Source organism: Cladophialophora psammophila, assembly GCF_000585535.1.
Source record: "Cladophialophora psammophila CBS 110553 chromosome Unknown aczJe-supercont1.37, whole genome shotgun sequence".
Taxonomy (NCBI): Eukaryota; Fungi; Ascomycota; class Eurotiomycetes; order Chaetothyriales; family Herpotrichiellaceae; genus Cladophialophora; species Cladophialophora psammophila.
The window spans coordinates 55,734-73,070 of NW_006912958.1; the positions used below are offsets into that span (position 1 = coordinate 55,734).

The 17,337-nt window shown below is 53.0% G+C and overlaps 7 protein-coding genes across 7 annotated transcripts; 1 reads left to right on the top strand and 6 right to left on the bottom strand.

Annotated features, from left to right (window-relative positions):
• Positions 1–640: 640 nt before the first annotated feature.
• Positions 641–1,722, bottom strand: A1O5_12734 (uncharacterized protein; the record flags this gene model as incomplete). The annotated part of the gene is made up of 2 exons (XM_007753303.1): positions 641–1,512; positions 1,587–1,722. The coding sequence occupies 2 exons, from the start codon at positions 1,720–1,722 to the stop codon at positions 641–643; spliced, it is 1,008 nt and encodes a 335-aa protein (XP_007751493.1).
• Positions 1,723–2,379: 657 nt separating this feature from the next.
• Positions 2,380–3,390, top strand: A1O5_12735 (uncharacterized protein; the record flags this gene model as incomplete). The annotated part of the gene is made up of 1 exon (XM_007753304.1): positions 2,380–3,390. One exon carries the CDS (start codon positions 2,380–2,382, stop codon positions 3,388–3,390), a length of 1,011 nt encoding a protein of 336 aa, XP_007751494.1.
• Positions 3,391–4,043: 653 nt separating this feature from the next.
• A1O5_12736 (uncharacterized protein) lies at positions 4,044–5,723 on the bottom strand (the record flags this gene model as incomplete). Its single annotated transcript, XM_007753305.1, has 3 exons — positions 4,044–4,811; positions 5,024–5,257; positions 5,322–5,723. 3 exons carry the CDS (start codon positions 5,721–5,723, stop codon positions 4,044–4,046), a joined length of 1,404 nt encoding a protein of 467 aa, XP_007751495.1.
• A 1,099-nt stretch (positions 5,724–6,822) lies between these two features.
• Positions 6,823–8,764, bottom strand: A1O5_12737 (uncharacterized protein; the record flags this gene model as incomplete). Its single annotated transcript, XM_007753306.1, has 2 exons — positions 6,823–7,035; positions 7,316–8,764. 2 exons carry the CDS (start codon positions 8,762–8,764, stop codon positions 6,823–6,825), a joined length of 1,662 nt encoding a protein of 553 aa, XP_007751496.1.
• A 1,592-nt stretch (positions 8,765–10,356) lies between these two features.
• Positions 10,357–12,124, bottom strand: A1O5_12738 (uncharacterized protein; the record flags this gene model as incomplete). The annotated part of the gene is made up of 5 exons (XM_007753307.1): positions 10,357–10,714; positions 10,771–11,273; positions 11,365–11,440; positions 11,511–11,586; positions 11,653–12,124. The coding sequence occupies 5 exons, from the start codon at positions 12,122–12,124 to the stop codon at positions 10,357–10,359; spliced, it is 1,485 nt and encodes a 494-aa protein (XP_007751497.1).
• Positions 12,125–12,999: 875 nt separating this feature from the next.
• On the bottom strand, positions 13,000–13,602 carry A1O5_12739 (uncharacterized protein; the record flags this gene model as incomplete). Its single annotated transcript, XM_007753308.1, has 1 exon — positions 13,000–13,602. One exon carries the CDS (start codon positions 13,600–13,602, stop codon positions 13,000–13,002), a length of 603 nt encoding a protein of 200 aa, XP_007751498.1.
• A 382-nt stretch (positions 13,603–13,984) lies between these two features.
• Positions 13,985–15,488, bottom strand: A1O5_12740 (uncharacterized protein; the record flags this gene model as incomplete). Its single annotated transcript, XM_007753309.1, has 5 exons — positions 13,985–14,326; positions 14,384–14,790; positions 14,850–14,952; positions 15,002–15,378; positions 15,431–15,488. The coding sequence occupies 5 exons, from the start codon at positions 15,486–15,488 to the stop codon at positions 13,985–13,987; spliced, it is 1,287 nt and encodes a 428-aa protein (XP_007751499.1).
• Positions 15,489–17,337: the final 1,849 nt, after the last annotated feature.

The following is a 17,337-nucleotide window of genomic DNA, read 5'->3' on the forward strand; positions in this document are numbered from 1 at the left end:
AGCAGTACGAAGGAGTACTCGCGTTTAATATCGGTTTCGGAACAGGTCGCTTGGTTGGTCTATACCGAGGCAATTCCGCCTGTCCAAAAAAAAAAAGACTTGGCTTTGTACAGGAACTGGATATTTCAAGAGGAAGGCAAATGCGGAATTTGCCAAGTTGCGCCGGTCTTCTTCCTGCGTGCAAAAAAGGAACAAAATACCTCCCTGTCCCTCAACAATCCATGGCCTACTAATCATCACACCGTGCGCCGTTCTTCTTACTCTGAAAAGACGACCTCAGTCATTGCGCGCCTGTACGATCAGGGACAATATGATGCCCCCCCGGCTAATGGAAAAGACCGCATCCGATGGGAGGAATAGGAATTTGACATTGTGTTGTCGCCGTGTCGGCGTGCGACTGCCGTATTGCACACTAGGTGGTACCCTCTGTTTGCGGTATGATGACTGGAGGACTAGCTTAGGCGGCAGCTTGATTGAGGAAAAGAATCACCGTCTATAGGCTGCCAGCCTGTCTGAAAAGACGACCGTTGCGGAGATCTCAATCAACCAGCGTGTCTCGACGAGCGGTTGAGGGCTGTTGTTCAGCCGTTGACATGGTTTTTGTGGTGGCAGCCATTGCCGCTGAATATCATGTGCGCCTTCACTCAATCTCCAGAATCCTCTCAAAGTCCAGAGGGCTCTCCCCTCGGCGCATCCTCCATTTGTTGGTCGACTTCTGGACGTTGATTGCTCCTTTGAGAAGGAAAGGCCACTTGCGCGTAAATGATTCTGTCACTTCCCAACCCTCAGAATCCCATGGTTCCGACCACACAATCAGCCCATTCGTCTGTTGGGAGTCGAGGTCCTCCAGGCCAGTGTAGTTGCCATCCCCGACCATGTCGAGACACAGTTGCAGATCGTCAATATTTTGTTCCCCGTATCGAAGGATATTGTCTCTCATTTCGGGATCAGGAAAAATGTCCCACATTGGGTGGTGTGGCATGGTCTTTTGCAATTCAGTCGGCTGGAGTGAAGGTGGAAGGTGCCGTATGTTTGAGGTGGCGCTTTGTGACATGGGCAGGAACGGCGAGGGATAGTCGTCGAGGTACATCAGATTCATATCAAGACCCAGCATATGGGTGTTTGAAATGAGTGCTCGGTATACATTGTAATAGACTAGGGAGACCAGGTGATCGGAAGGAAGCGGGTACATCCAAGCATTGTCTTGGTCCTTCGTCAGCTTCTCCGCCATCTCCTTGATGCTGGCCAGCCGATTTTCGAGAAGCACCTCGTACCATCGCTGGCAGGCATTCTTGCTCCGTATGGAGACAAATGGTGACCGGTTCGCGGGGTCGGGTGGCTGAAGGGCAGTGTGCCATTCGGTACGGCTGACTCTCTTGCTCCTTAATACCATGAGGTCGTTAAGACCGGCCCGCTCCACCAGGGGAACATCTTTGAGCCCTGCAGCTCGAGACGAGCTACTGCTTGACGAGGCGTCCTCCCCACCCTTGTTCTGTGCAGCCTTGCGGCGTCCTATTCGACAGGTCAGCGGTCCGCATGGCAGGTACAGCACGCCACCACAGTTGGGAAACAAGTCCCAAACTCACTTGCAGCTCGTTGGTTCAATCGATTCTGAAGCTTCCGACGAATCACAGGGTCTGTGACCCCAGACCATTCTTCGTCTAGCGACTGCACATCTGGGTGCAATTTCAATTCGGCGCGAAGACCAGGTGGAAGTGACATGGCTTGTCCCTTGTTCCTGCTACGGAGTATCTTGTACTATGCTCTGCACTCACTGGGAGATGTGGAAGACGGGGTCAGATGCATTGAAAGTGGAAGAACTTGGTGTTTTAACTGCATCTTGCTGACATGGAGACAGATGCCCCAGACTGCAAGGGACACGATGGTGGCGCCGCCCAGAAACACCAGTGCACTTATGTCAGCATTTGGAGAGAAACAGAAGTTCTGATTGGACAAATGGACCCACCTTATGCAGGCTGCTGACAAGTGGATCATCGGGTTTTTCCTGAATCCAATCACAGCGCAGTCGGAACGGATCAACTTCGTTCCATATGCCTGTCTTCCCTGCAAGTAGCTTGAGCGGTATTATGTTATAACGAGGCTGTATCCCGTTTCATCCAATTTCATCCACATACGTCACGAAGGAGCGCGGTTCTGCGACAAGTCGCAAGGTCCATAGCCACAATTCGCTCGAATTGGAACGTGCTTGAGAAGAATTGCAGGACATATAAAGGCGGAAGGTACTGATATGCTTGCAAGGATGAACCACAATCGCCATCACTATCACCGTCAACCGCGGCAGAAGCAGAATCTGCAACAAGCACACCACCGAGTTTTACCTTGCGCTATCCTTCCGTTCAACCATCCTGGGCCCCAAACATGTCCCCTCGTTTCAAGTGGTCGCCAGACTTTCTACCCTCGCTAGATGGGCGTACGTATCTAGTGACAGGCGGCAATACCGGCATAGGATTCTGGACAGTGCACCATCTAGCCCTGCACGGCGCAACCGTGTACATGACCTCACGGTCCCCCGAAAAGGGAGCGTCCGCGATATCGTCGATCAAGGCGTCGATCAAGAAGACACACCCGGATCTTGAATCGAGAATCTATCTCGTCGTGATGGACCTGATGTCGCTGCGGTCTGTCGTCGCGGGCGCCAAACGCATCCGCACTGAGTGCGCGCAACTGCATGGCATCGTCAACTCGGCGGGGATCATGGCGACGCCGTACCAGCTCAGCGAGGACGGCTACGAGTCGCAGTGGCAGACGAACTACCTCGCGCACTGGCTGCTGACATACCACCTGCTGCCGTTGCTGGAGTCGACCGCCGCGGCTGCCGGTCAGGAAGGGGCCGTGCGCGTGGTCAACGTCAGTTCCATGGGCCACGCCGCGACGTTCAAGGAGGGCATCCGTTTCGAGGACACGGGCCTCAAGGACGCCTTCACTTTCCGCCGCTACGCCCAGAGCAAGCTGGCAAACATCCTGCACGCCAACGCCTTGCACGCGCGGTACAACGACAACGACAACCACAAGGACGAGCAGCCCAACCCCAACTCCAACTCCAAACCCCGCATCTGGGCCATCTCGCTGCACCCAGGCAACATCGACACGCAACTCAACGCCCGGGCACGGGGCGGCTCCGTGCTGACCCCCATCCTGCGCTGCATGGGCGCGTACATCACCCCGGAGCAAGGGAGCTATAATTCGCTATGGGCCGTCGCGGGCACGGGCGAGGGCGTGGAGGCCATCTCCGGAGGCTACTTCGTGCCCGTCGGCGAGCGCAAGGCGCCCAGCAAACTGGCGCAAGACCCTGAGGGAACGCTGGCGAGCAGGCTATGGGACTGGACTGAGAGGCAGATGAGGACGAAGGGGTTCTTGGACGCGATTTGACCGAGGTTTTATATGTAGACTACGAATGAAGCTTCAAGGATCTGATGGACTGCGAAGGTCGGGATAAAGACGGACTAGAGCATTGATAAAGACAAAGGCAAAAGGTAGGGGGGCACTGGTGAGGGTCAGGAGGGGGGGGGAGTTGGGGCCAATATGTACATCATTCAAACTAGAAGGGGAGTTGAAAGGAAATTCTCAAGGAATAACTGCTCTTTCTCACACGTTATATTTTCTTCCCTTTCTTTCACTTACATCTTTTGGGTTGTATGGAATGTAATATGAGTCTCATTTGATATCAGTTGTACGGATACAATACTATGTGAAACACCACGCGAGCCGTTTCGTTTTTTCAGTTCTTGAAATCCTATCCCGTCCTCCTCCGAGGAGGCTCCCCTTTGTTTCCTTTGGCGTCCCTGCCCGAAAACAGTGGAATCAAGACATTACCTCACCTCGCCGGTTTGAGTCTCGGGATGCATTTACATAACGCCCCACGAAGGCATCCCAAATATTCAGCAATATGCGGTCCACAAGATGGGACATATCCATCTTTCGATATTCTCCAGTCCCACTCGACGAGGACTTGAAGCAGAAATTAGTATAAGGGGTGAGGAGAACTCAGACAGATACCTCCTAGCCGTCGCTGAATCATGAAATCAACACGAAAACTTCAGGCTTCCATTTCCGAGCTCTGAGATCTCGACCTTCCTTCCCTGCGTCGCACCTCTATACCCGTACACCTCGTGACTGCTCTCTTTTCGCACCACCAGTCCATTTCCGCTGGCGCCAATACTCCCCATCCCATAAGTCGAAAGGTGAACCATACCCTCCCACTGAGGCGGATAGGCAATATTCATACTTCCACTACCCCGTACAGTGTGGACGGCTTCGATGGCACGGATCGCCTCAGTCGAGCCCAAGCTCGGGACAACCTTGATATGCTGGCTGCCTTGGTTGGAGATAGTAGAAATGTTCGATTGGGGATCCATCTCGGAGACGCCGACAGCAAATATGGTCAACGAGATGGATCCCGCATTCGTGGAGACGGAAGTCGATCCGCCGTTGCCGTGCACCACGTTTCCGGAGATGCTGCCCGCGCCCGTAGAGATCTCCGTCATCAGCGTCCTTGACTTCGCAGCGTCTGGGATGGTGGGTTTCGTGAAGAAACCGCCTCCGGATATCATTTTCACGTTTACGCTCCCTGCCGTGGTGGACAGACGAAGGACTGCTGGTTTATCTCCTGGTTGAACCTCGACGGTAACCGCGACGCTGCCAGCTGTGGTGGAAAGATCGAGCAGATCGTAAAGCTGGTAGGTACCACTGATAGAGCGGAAGGTCTCATGCTCACGATGCTCACGTTTTGGAGGAGGCCAGGGTGTCTGAGATGGGCGTGAGCCAAAGCTCGGGAGCTGGTACCGTCCATCCTGTGCCAGGAGAAACATTAGCACCTGTACATCAATTTAGACGGTAACATCCAAGAAAGAATGGATAGAAAGAAACGGGCCATGTACATTCTTGAGCGATCGACAGAGGCCCGGAATCAAAAGCCATAGGCAGGCAAGAAGGGCCAAGATGAAGAAAATTGTTCGCTTCAGTCGGCGTGCTCGACCTTTGTCACGACTGCAGTGTCGCATACCGCGGCCGCGGCCGCGACCACCGCAGCCTCGCGCTTTTCCAGGTGTCCGACACCATGTTCTCTTGTGGCGTGGATGCTGTTGCAGGAACACGGGGAGGCTATCTGAGTCTGCATCCTCTTCGTGCTGGTGATGATCATGATGGTGGTGGTAGAGATGATGGTGATGGTGTCGAGAGTGATGATCATGCGGGACAGTTTCGGGCAAAGACGATGGACCCTCCTCTTCATCATGGTCTCCGAATGGGCATGGGGAGGATTGTGGGTTGGAAGGGCAGGACGCTGTGGCAGGAGCGCTTACTGGCTCTGGTACTGGAGATAGATTCGGTCTCGCAGCCACGGGGGAGGCTGGTGCTGCAGGCGATTGAGATCCAACTTGGGTGCTGGCGGAGGGGGTGTAGACTGGGGGTGGATCCGACGGATCCCCGTCTGATGAAAGGTGCGGCGGATATCTCAGATCCCTCACTTCGTCACCGTCGACAGTTGAGGCGGTTGGAGTTCTGTTGGTAGCTGGAGTGCCGCCAGCAAAGTTGTCGGCCCATGAGCCTTGAGACCCAAGTCGTTGGGCTTCGGCCGCAGCGGATCGGGATTTGTCTGCATCCCCTCCACGCTGGTAGGACGTGGGAGACTGGGTGTTGCTATCGTCATTGTCGTCAGGGAATGTCTCGTAGTTGCGAGACGGGTATTGTTTGCGGATAGTCATGGTAAAGAAGTCCTGTGTGCCAGTTACTGATGCAAGAAGCGGGGTTCGACCCAGCGCATTGAGACCGGAGATGGGACTTTTAAGATATAGATGCTCTGGTCGAAGAGGCAGGAAACAAAAAGGACAATCAGAAAATCATTGATCCGATATCTGAATTGATTACCTTTGTATCATCATCTATATCCAAGGGAGTCAAAATGGGGTGACTGCGAGATGCGAGATGTGAGATGTGAGATGTGAGATGTGATGCCGTATTAGTTGGTGCAGGCAGACACCAAAAGAACCTGGAACAGTGCCAGCGGCGCCTACTGAGGGCCCCTTTGCCCTAAACCCCCCCCCCCCCCCCCCCTTCTCTCCACCGCCTCCACCATCCTTGGTCATCCCCGACCTCCGACTGCGGCGCTCTCAAAAGACGTTACCGACTTCATGCACGTCCCATGCCCACCAAGGAGGAGATGGGAATTGATAGGCTCTCAAGGCCCAACCTCATGGTGCCCTTGTTCCCGCAGCGCAGGTCAGGCCCCCTGCTTCCGTCTAGAGCTTCTGTCAACGTCATATTACTCCTCGCAAGCCGCAGACATCGTATTCGTACCAACGGCACCACCAGCTAGTGACCAATCTCGCAAACTCTCTGGAAGGTTATAGAGCGTTAATATAAGCGGTAGAGTTGCGCTTGAAGCAGCTGAAGGCAACCACTCCGGCGGGCATGGGTAGATACAATGAGCTCCTAGGAGGCCCAAGATGGCCAACTCCAGCCTGCGATTTCAGGGCACAGCGAGAATATTAACATCTCAAAGCTTCCATTATCCAACGACAATACTAGGGGGGATATCTGCGTGTGAATGAATGTACAGTCCAGTTTGGTGCCAGTATCCAATGTGAACTCCCTCGCTGATGCATCTGGAACTCGACTCGCTAATCTCGCTCAATCCATCTTTGCTGAAAACTCGCAACGCTTCACTGACCGAAGCATATCCAACACTGTGCAGAGAGCTTTTGGACGAAATCACAACATGCACGCTCATCAAATCAAGAATTGTCCCTGTTCACAGCACGTACTCACTCCTGCGCTGACTTTGGTTCACCAATTGTCCAGAACCTAGGCAAATCCCAGATTTTCCAGAATTGCTTTGGCTTCATTCATCGGCAACCCAGCGACACCCAGCGCACGGACTTGCGTTCCCCTTCTCAGCCGCTGAAGACCAACAGCGACTTTCCACCCTTCGGATTGAGACAGAATAAAGACGTACTTCTTGCCTTCTTGATCGCGAATGCTCGCGCGGAGGACGTGGAGGCCGGAGAGTTCGCAGCTCTGTGTTATTGTAGAGTCAGTATCAGTTGAGGTAGTTGACCTTGTGGTCGACGAAGAAGAACACGAGAAGCGGCTCTGAGATCGAGAGCCAGAGGACTTTTTCATGCACACCTCTCGGCAGGTATCCAATAGCTTATTGACAAAAGCTGTCGATTCGTTCTCCGAAGGTGAAGGAAATTCCCACCTCGAGTCGGCGTTCAATCCGAATCCAAGGGAAAATTTTCCGTTTGAGGAAGCACGAATCCATATTTTTAAGGGAAGAAAGACTGGGACACCATACCTCTGCCAATTTCATCGTCCAGGCCTTAACATCCCACTCACGCTGTGGCACTCCTCGTACGTCGTCGTCGATGAATAGGCCCTCGGTCGTAATCCGCAAAATCAGTCCGTCTGTGACATTACCTTGTCCAGATACCAGCTGGGAAATCGGGGTTCGCATGAAGGCATTGTTGAAGGAAAAGACGCCCTTGATAATGATCTTGTCAGGGTCTTTGGTCGAATAAGGCCCACGCACTGAAGCCGGTGGTGTGGTTTTGGCGGTGCTCTCTGACGGGACGTACGAGGATTCTGAGTACATCGAAGCCGCAGAGTTGGCTTTGTGTGTTCGTTTCGGTCGGTCGTAGGGTCTAAAGGAGTATGCATCGTCGTCTCGTTCCGTGGTCGCTGTCGGCATGGGCGGACGCTTGGGGGGGCTTCGGACACCCTGCTCTTGCTTCTCCTTCTCAGCTGCTGCAGCTGCGGCAGCTTCGGCGGCGGCGGCGGCTTTTGCGGCAGCCTCCTTTTCTTCACGCTCTTTCTTCTCTTTGCGCTCGCGTTCAAGTCTCTCTAGCAACTCTTTTTCTCTGAGCTTCAACCGCTCCCTCTCTAGATGCTCCTTTTGTCTCTGCCGTTCCCTCTCTAGTTCTTCTTTTTGCCTCTGGAGCTCCTTCTCCAGTTCTTCTTTCTGCCTCTGCCGCTCCTTTTCTACTTGTTCTTGCCTCTGTCGCTCTTTCTCCAACTCCTCCTTCTGTCTCTGTCGTTCCTTTTCCAATTCCTCCCTCCGTCTTTTCAGTTCCTCGGCTCGTTTCCTCTCTTCTTCTCTTTTTCTCGTTTCTTCTCTCGCCTTCTCCCAGCTTGACTTAGCGCTCGTAGTATTAGCTTTGGTGTTGGCCTGGGGTGGCGGTCTCTGCCACGATGACTGGGGGGGAGGACTGCTTGTTCCATGGTTAGGCGGAGGTGGAGGAGGGCCAGCTGCTCCGGGATTTGGAGGGGGAGGGGGAGGCGGCGGAGGGGGTTGAGTCTGCGGTTGAGGCCCGGGTTGTGTGTAAGATCCAGTGTTGCCGTAACCACCATGGCCTGGACCGCCAGAACCGGTATCAGCACCTCCACGATTAAATCCGCTATAGCTTTGCCATTCACTCTGAGTCTTTCCAAATGCCCAGGCCACCACTGCAACACCGCAAATGAGCGTGAAGACTCCCGTCCCACCACTGTTGATGGTACTTAATAGCCATTCCTTGACAACGGGCACAGCGGTGTAGTAGATAAAGAAGGAGGCTGCGGTGCAGAAGACTCCGGCCAAGAATGAATTGCGGTGTGTCTGGAGCGAAGGGAGGTATAGGAAGCCCGAGCCCGAGGAATGTGGAGGGATGACAAAAATGTCATATTTGCCGTTAGGGAGACCTCCGGACCTGCCACCGCCTTGAGGATTTGTGCCATGCGGTGGCGGCGGAGGCGGAGGTGGCTCCATGAGAGCAGAGCCCTCTGGTGGCTTTTAAAATTTTCTATCTCTCCAAGCACAAGTGTATTGTCCGTCGTAATTGTGATAAGGCCTTCTTTTTCATATTAGCAGCTGCTGGACTGCGCAGAGGGCAGTTCCAATGCCGGGGGACGGGGTCCGAATTGTGGTGAGAGGCTGAAAAGGCACCGATGCGTGAGGAAACGGGATCGTTGTTGACTGTATCGTTTGTTTTTGGGGCCTGCAAATGAAAATGACGGTCGAGAGGGAGGTGTTCCAGATTTCGAGTGTCTGAGAAAGTTGCTTGGTTGGTGTAAGGAAGAGTCTGGAAGACAAGAGCAGGACAGGAGGTGACAGCGCAGAAACAAAGCCGCGACTGGCGGTCCTGGCACTGACAACTGATGTGATTTGACTTTGGAGCCCTCAAGACTCGACAGGCAGGGAACAAGGTGGAAGGGTGGACTCGTTCTTGAAGTGTGATGGCGCTAAAGCGGGAGGAAAGGCCCTCGAGGGTGTCGGGGTCACTTTCCGGCTGGCAGGCACCCAGGATCCTGGGATATGGCCCAAAAAGGAGACGGTACTAGTCAACGGTGATGGAGGATGGGAAAACAAGATTGAATTTCCTTTTTTTTTTTTTTCTCTCTCTCTTTTCTTCGGATGAGATTTGTGAAAAAGGTGCAGGACTCCCAGAGGTGCGTGGTTGAGGCAGGATGCAGGACTGCAACCCAGAGACACAGCAGATCTTTTTAATTCACTCTGGGAACCTGCAACCTGCCTGCCCGCCTTTTCCACTCGCATAAGGAAAAGGCCGGCTTCTGCACCCTACGAGCACGAGGACAGCATACATAAATATGGATTTTCTATCGTGGTTCGAGGCACGCACTACTGGGCGAAGCCAAAGAGGGGATTTGCAAAACAACAAAGTCGACCCATATCCAATGGAACGAAGGGCCAGCAGCAGGATGATGCCGCCAGATGCTGGCGCATGCACTCGAATTTTGCTAGCCAGGCAAATCACAATTGCAGCTCCAGTGTCCAGGCCGCTGATAGGCAGGCATTGCTGCAGAAATCAACGCGCCTCTACCACGTCGGGCTGGTAAGGGCCCTTCCAGCAGGTAACCAGGACAAGCATCCTTCGCTTAGCCCAGCATCAGCAGTGAGCGAGGGAGCGCCGGTGTCGGTGTGCCGACGCATGAGAACAGACCACGTTGGATGCTGGAGCAGGCGGTGAGTTCATGTGATGGAGTTTTCCCGGGGCTCCATGCGTGACGACTGGCTGGCGAGGATGTGATGCGCGATTGCAAGGCTCTGGTGGTGCTAGAGCTGATGATAAACAATGCGGCCCGTTGAAGGGTTGACGGGGGAACACAACGGCGGGCGAGAAGCTAATCGCTCGCTAACACGAACCAGTGCCGGGGGTCAACGGTTGGTGCAGAAGCCTAGCTGGCGCCTAGCTATGCCTAGCTGTGTCTAGTGAGTGCCTAGAGACGCCCTAGTGAGCCACCCAGAAGCCTCCCAGCGGGAAGTCTGGGCTCCTCCCGGCCGGCCTCGTCCAACCAATCGTCGCCTAAAACCTCCGAGCGGTTCCTCGTGGTTGATGTTCTTCATGCATGCTGCATGATGACTTCATATGAAATTGAACCACGATCACCGTGTTCCAGGCCTCCCTCAAAAAGTGATCTGAACCTCTCCCTTACCCGCCCGCCAAAATAATAAAACAACAGCGGACTCGGCGCTATCAAGACCGCCAGAAACCCAAAGTAACTGATCCCCCATCCATAGCCCAACTTTTCAAACAGGAGCGGCGCGACTAGGGGCACCACACCGCCCAGCAGACTCCGAAATACAGATCCCCCTGCAATGGCCGAGGCCGCGTACGTCGAGAACGAATCAATGTAATAATTCTGTACGGTGTTGAAGACCACCACTTGGCCCACGCCGTAGAAGTATGTCGCGGCAATCCTCGCCAGCCAGTGGACGTGGAACTGCACGGTTCATGCGAGCCAGAAGAGACTCACCGGGACAGAATGCTGCCGACGTTGGCGAGCGGTAGACGATACTCTGGGAGCGCCTGTCCGCCATGCTTCTCAGTCAGTTTGTTGAAGACGGCGTCGATGCGTGGGACGAGGAATCGGACCGAGGTCAAGAATCCCAGTCCTGGTCCTAGATATAAGAGGCCAATCTTTTCCGAGCTGAAATTGTAGGGCGGTTCCGAGTAGATGCTCTGCGTGTTGGTGTAGATACTGTACGTGGTCCCAAAGATCAGGGCCTGGTACATGCTCATCGTCAGCACAATGAGCTGCACGAATATAATAAAAGGCCGTTTCATGCTGGCCAGGAGCTTTTTGGACAGCGGTCTTTTGTCTTCGCCATCAAAGTAATATCTCGTCTTCATTCCTGAGCCCTGAAAGTCCTGCTGGGCAAGCTCGGATTTGCGGCGACCTGGTAGGACAGGTGCGTAGGTCTCTTTGAGGAAGAGATAGCCAATTGCTGTGTTGATGGCAAAGACGATGGTGAGAAACTGGGCCCAACCCAAGTCATTAGTCTGTGTACGAGGTACTCCATGCGAACCTCATTTTTAAGTCTGGATTGACCAAATTTCCTGAGCTCACCCAGTATATCCATCTCCACCCCAAACGACTGACGATCACTCTCCCGAACAGTGGTCCAAGGGTTGGTCCTGACATGCTGTTAGTCACATCTCACGGACCTTCATCTGGTTCTTGTATAGTCACCTAACAGGGGCCCGAGGAGGTACTATCCAAAGATTCCCGCCCGTTCAGATGGATTGTACATGTCCGAAATAGTTCCGCCCCCATTGGCGATTCCAACACCTGCAGCACCGATCAGCCATGTTTTTTTATTCATTCTACAAATCTCCCCCACGGTCATAATTTCACTCACTGCCAAAGAAGCCCGAAACCGTCCCATGGCAATCAGCGTCTGTATGTTTGGGCTCAACGCCGATGCCGCCTGGAGGACCGTGAACACGGCAAAACAGCTAACATACAACGCCCGGCGCCCAAAGTCTTCGGACAAGGGAGCCCAGACCAAAGGCCCCAGGCCGAGGGTGATGACAAACCCCGTCGTCGTGGCGATGACGCTCTGTTCATTCGTGTCGAAGTCCTCGGCGATCTGGGAGATGCTGAGAGTGAACAGGGAAGAGGCCAAGGGGCTCAGGATAGCCATCAATGAGATAATGCCCACGTTGAGCACCTTCTTCCGGCCATTCCAGGCTTTGGGGTTCTCTTCATCGTCCGTACCGAATTGGATCTGATGCGTCTCATCGCAGCTGCATTGGCTGGCGATGTCAACGTCTCCGCCGGGCTGTAGCAGTGGCCGCTCTTCATCGTCGCGGCGACGAGGAGGCATCGGCTCTGGTTATGGAGGCAGTGCATCAACTGATGTCGACAACAACGATATAGCTGACCGAAAGCATGACATGAAAGGGAATGATAAGGGTTATGTCGCAGACACAAGAGAAATAAAATCGACTTTGAATACCAGATCTGCCGCTTGCATCTATGACGACTACTGCATCTCCTGCTCCATACAAGTGCGGGCGTTGGCCATCTCACCTTTCAAACGGACGTCGATCCTAGCGAGCTTCTAGCTTTTCGATCGCCGTAGAGGCAGTCCCCCTGCAAAATCTCCATACACGTCCAGCGTGATTTTCCATGATTTTAAAAGACATGCGTTCGTGAATAACCCAACCCACCTATTTTCAATTAAGGTTAGGTTATCGCCAAAGAACTATAGCCAAAAATCTGGTTGGAGCTGAGGGTGGTTCATATATCTATTGACCAGTAGATCTCCAGCTGTGTTCGTATATCTAGGGCCCATCTTGCGTCGGCCTAAGAGACAGAGAGACTATGCTTAATAAGACATTGCTCGACTTTCGAGGGTTAAAAACACACGCGCTGAATCAAAGCTGAATGGTTGTACATTTGTAGGTCGTGAGTTCGCGTCTCCGGGGGTGCAACCGCTGCGTCGGTATTCGATGCTTGCATTTCATGATATCCACCTTTGTGATCGGGTACCCGTCTAAACAGAGCGTAATTCACTCTGGAGGGGGTCGTGATTCCACTGGTTTTCTCCGTTTCCTGGCGCTAGCAATAGCATGCTGCGCTGATGCAGGTGAAGACGTAGGGGACGACAGCCTCCTATTTCTCGTTGTCCGCAGTTTTGGCGTCTTATAAGCCTCTTGTCATCATGACACGATGGTATTGCCTCTTTCCCAGGGGTAGTCACCTCTCCTGGCCCCGTTCATTCGTTTGTGTAGGTTGCGGTCCTTTTGCTTCTTTCCGGGCTAGCACCGTCGCCATCCACTCTTCAAACTCTTCCTCTGCTTGTTTTTCAGATTTGCCCGTCCCATCAATACCCAGTCCGCCCCTCAACTTCCTCCGCGCTTCTGCCAAGCTATTGATATCGAGATACCATAGAGCTCCTCCAGTGGCCATCATCGTCAGACTAAGCACGTTGATAGTTGCAATGTTCAGTGCTTCGACAGCTTCCATGGCACCATTCACTTTTTTCGCTTGTTCTGCTTGATGTCCAGGGGCATTGGCGTAGAAGGCTGGGCTAGCAGCTAGCCGTTTCCGCGCGAGGCTTCTTCGAGTGACGAGGAGCGAGAAAGCGAAGAATACGGCGCCAGCTCCGAAAATGAGTTTGTTTCTGTTCACGCGTTCGGTTTGCGTAGGCTGTGGTGCAGGGAGTTGGACTGCCTCAATGGTGGGTTCGGCTGGCTTGACGGGTTCCTCGAGGACGCGCTTCTCAGCAACTGGAGGTTGATTGACCGGACGAGACTCTGAGTTCTTCGAAGATGCGAACCATGATGTGAACCACGACATTATGGCAGGAATGTGGCTAGCTGTTCGGCGGAGACGTGGGTGTTGAACTTTTACGAGAAACAAAATTGAAAAAGTTGAAGGCAAGACCAATGCACGTGCCCTCCCGCGGGTTGGGAGAAGAAAACATGTGACGAACTTCGGAGGTCCGAGGGGGTTTGAGAGAATGCTTAGCCCTCTCGCCCTACTCCCACAGAAAGTTTCCTTCATGCCTCAGCATCTTAATTATCTGCTCCTTTTCCATGGAGAAAAGTAGTGCTAGCCTCGATTACTATTCACAACGGCCGTCACTTCATTTCTCTTCGTTCGGCCGTCCCAGCTACGGACAGCCAACTTTGCACAAGACGGCCTTCATCAAAATCCAAGGGATACATAACCCCTGTACCTATTCCTTTTCACTTTGTTCTGAGTCGACATGCTCAGCGGTAGCCCCGTGGCTAATTTCATGCTTCTCCACGTCTCTACCTGTGGAAGGTCGCGGGTTACTAGCCTCAGTTGCGACCTTGTGCACACCAGTATGACCGTGTTCATCAACGATGAGCTCATGGGTGCGATGATCGACGTGGAGGTCTTCCGCGTAGACGGCGACCTCGTCTCCAAATAGTTTTGCCATCTCTTCAAGCGGGATGTTCTTCGTCTCAGGAAGGTAGAAGTATGCAAAGAACGCGCCGAGGCCCGAAAGGATAATGAAGACCAGATAGAACTTCCAGCCGATATTGGCAAAAGCCTACAGAGGTCAAGTTAGCAATGATGAAAAAAAGTCGAACATGACAACAACACTTACTGTCGCTGCAACTTGTAGATAGACCAAGTCTGTCAGTGCAATGACAGCAATACTGAGAGCCAGGCCCTTCGCTCTCAGATGGTTGGGGAAAAGTTCCGAATAGAAGACAACACCGGCGACGTCGATGCCGACGCTGTATACTAGCAAAAACAAGTACGCAGCCGCAACGCCCATTCGAAGACCAGCCTTGTTGGTCCCTTCCTCGGCGTAGGAGCTAACCATCGCAGCTTCGAGAATGAGCGACACGCAGCAGCCAGCAACACCCATGACAAGCAGAGGTTTGCGGCCGGTCCAATCCATGATTAGCGCTCCCACCAAGTTGCCAAAAATGCCTACAGTAATCCAGCCGCACTGGAAGATCAGTTGGTACAGGGTATCGTATCCTAGGGCTGCGTAGATGGTTGGACCTGGGACTCTCAGCGTTCGCCCACACAAGCAAAGGCAGGCCTCTTAAGCGCGAGCTCACCGTAGTTGTTTAAAACCAACACGCCCGTCGACTGGCCAATGAATGCGAAGCCCATGGCCATGATTGTGCGCTTGCGGTAGCTGGGGCGGCGGATCATTTCAAGCTTGCATAGTTAGGACTCTTCTATCAAATGAAGGCACATGGTTCCTTACCCAGCCCGGTTCCATGGTCCTATCCAACTCGGCTTGCTTTGACATCTGATAGAACTCCCCACGAGCAAATTCTTGGTCGGGGTCGTTCTTAGATGCGTGCAGCTTGAAGACAACGTCCCTCGCTTCGTCAATCCGACCCTTCATGAGGAGAAAACGGGGTGATTCTGGGATGACAAGGCAGACTAGAACCATCATCACTGGCCAAATGAGGGCAATTCCCAAAGGAGCTCGCCATTGGGTCTGCGGATCATTGACGTAGTAAAAGGCAAGACCCATGTAGCTGGCGAGAGCATAGCCCAGTGCGATATTGACACCGTTCATGCCCACCATGAGGCCGCGAAGGCCTGGAGGTGCCAACTCTGCAGAGTAATATGGGGCTTGATGTAGTCAGCAGGGAGCGACAAGATAGTACTGGTGGAAAATACATACTGACTGCAAGATAACCCCAGCTCCCGCCCCCAGCGAAGAGGCGAGCAACAATGAACATGGTGGAGTTTCTGCTGCCGCAAAGCAGCGCACCCCCAAGCAGCGACAAAAAGCCACACCAGTGGAATCCGGCCTTACGTCCCCATCTACCGGCGGTCGTTAGTAAGCCTATACGCCTGGCGAGGGCCTGGGAGATTCCAAACGTACCTGTCTGACACATAACCAGCGATAAAGACATTGATAGCAGCACCAGCTTGGAATACCTGAAAAACGGTTAGGGAAATCGAACAGAGACGGATGCCTGTCACTGAGGTTTGCGGAATCGATATATAGATGGAGAAAAATGGCGACGGAATTGTGTTGATAATGCGCCACGGCACAAGCATGCAAATTGTCGCGTTGCATCTGCTCTCGATTCCTCGAGAAGATTTCCAAGTAATAGTGGGTTCAGTGGTTCCTCGTTGCAGATCGTGGCCTTTGCATTTGAACCGCCCCTTCTTTCTATTGTTGAATCGGACTGAGCTTTGGGTTGTTGGGGATCTGGTTGTACGAACGCATTTTGACATGAAATTGAAATGGATCAACCTACTCCTGACATTGCCCCAATCTTCTGATCCGCACCTGCCCGTTCGTCAGTTCGCTGTGTGATGCTCTGGAAAGATGTTCTCCTCACCTGGAGTCATGACTGGGGGATCTTGTGTGACATCAAGCAGGCCCATGTAGACTAGAAAGGATGGTTGGGCAAGCGTAACACCAATGATGGAAGCAGGATAGCCAAAAGCGATCTGCCCCAGGGAGACCATCCAGCATATGAAGAAGTTCCATGCGCTCCAGTGACGTTCGGTGCCAAAAGCCATGGTGGGCGGTATGGTCTTACAGGATAAATATGACACTAGTCACGATAAGTAGAACTGTCTAGGGGAGGACGAAAGAAGAGCAACCAGGTGCTTCCCGACCTTTAATATTTCTGTGGAATACTCGCCCCATTAAAATGTATCTGGCTCAATATGCCGATTGCCCCCTATTCTCTACCGAAGCGAGACCGCGGTTATCCCCTTGCAGTATCTTTCGTCTTGCCTAGATTGCCCAGATCTTGGGCAGGATACTAGCGCACCAAGCTTCCATGTCGTTGGTTGTCTGATAGACTTTCGGCCATTGCTGGGTCAACTTTCTCCGCAGCTTGGAGAATGACATCCTTCATTAATACGAGATGTACGTCGAGTCATGTTGGTCGTCATTGCATATAGATCAACCATCGCAGCTGGTAAGCCCGAAACGAAATGGGAGGATGGCGTTGTCGAAAGGGGTTTGGGCAAGTTTCGATTTGGGATGTCGCTGTAACTTGCTTCTCTCATGCTGAAACCGCCCACAGGCGTTCGAGACTCTGAGCTGAATAAGTGAGCTATCCTCTCGGTGTGGGTTCAGAAAACCTGGGGAGACCTTGGGGAAAGTTTTGAGTTTGTGGGGTGGTGGGCAGTCTGGAACCAGTTACAAAAGTGGATTTTCCAAAGCTGTCGAGGCGCCGGTCACTCAGCGTGGGCTTACGGTCAAGAGAGGGAGGTTGCGAGATTGGACCGGAGACCTGATGGTCTCTCGGAAATCGAGACCAACCACCAAACGTACGCGTCGTCTGATCATGGAAAAGACTCGCCACATGGCGAGACTAGCAGCAGGCTTTTCGAGAGCCGGGGTCTGGAACATAGGTTCCTGGTCTAACCTGTATAATAGAGTTCAGCGAGTCAGTCAACCATGACACTGTTCGTATCATTTTCTTGGGAAAGGCAGGCGCAAAGTTTCCGCTCCTATTCAACGAGAAACGACGGCGGATTTTCACCGTTCTCGATAGCCGCTGTTGGACGAAATCTCACACTATCGGGAGAAAGATTTTGAGACAGCCCGACCCTCATCTG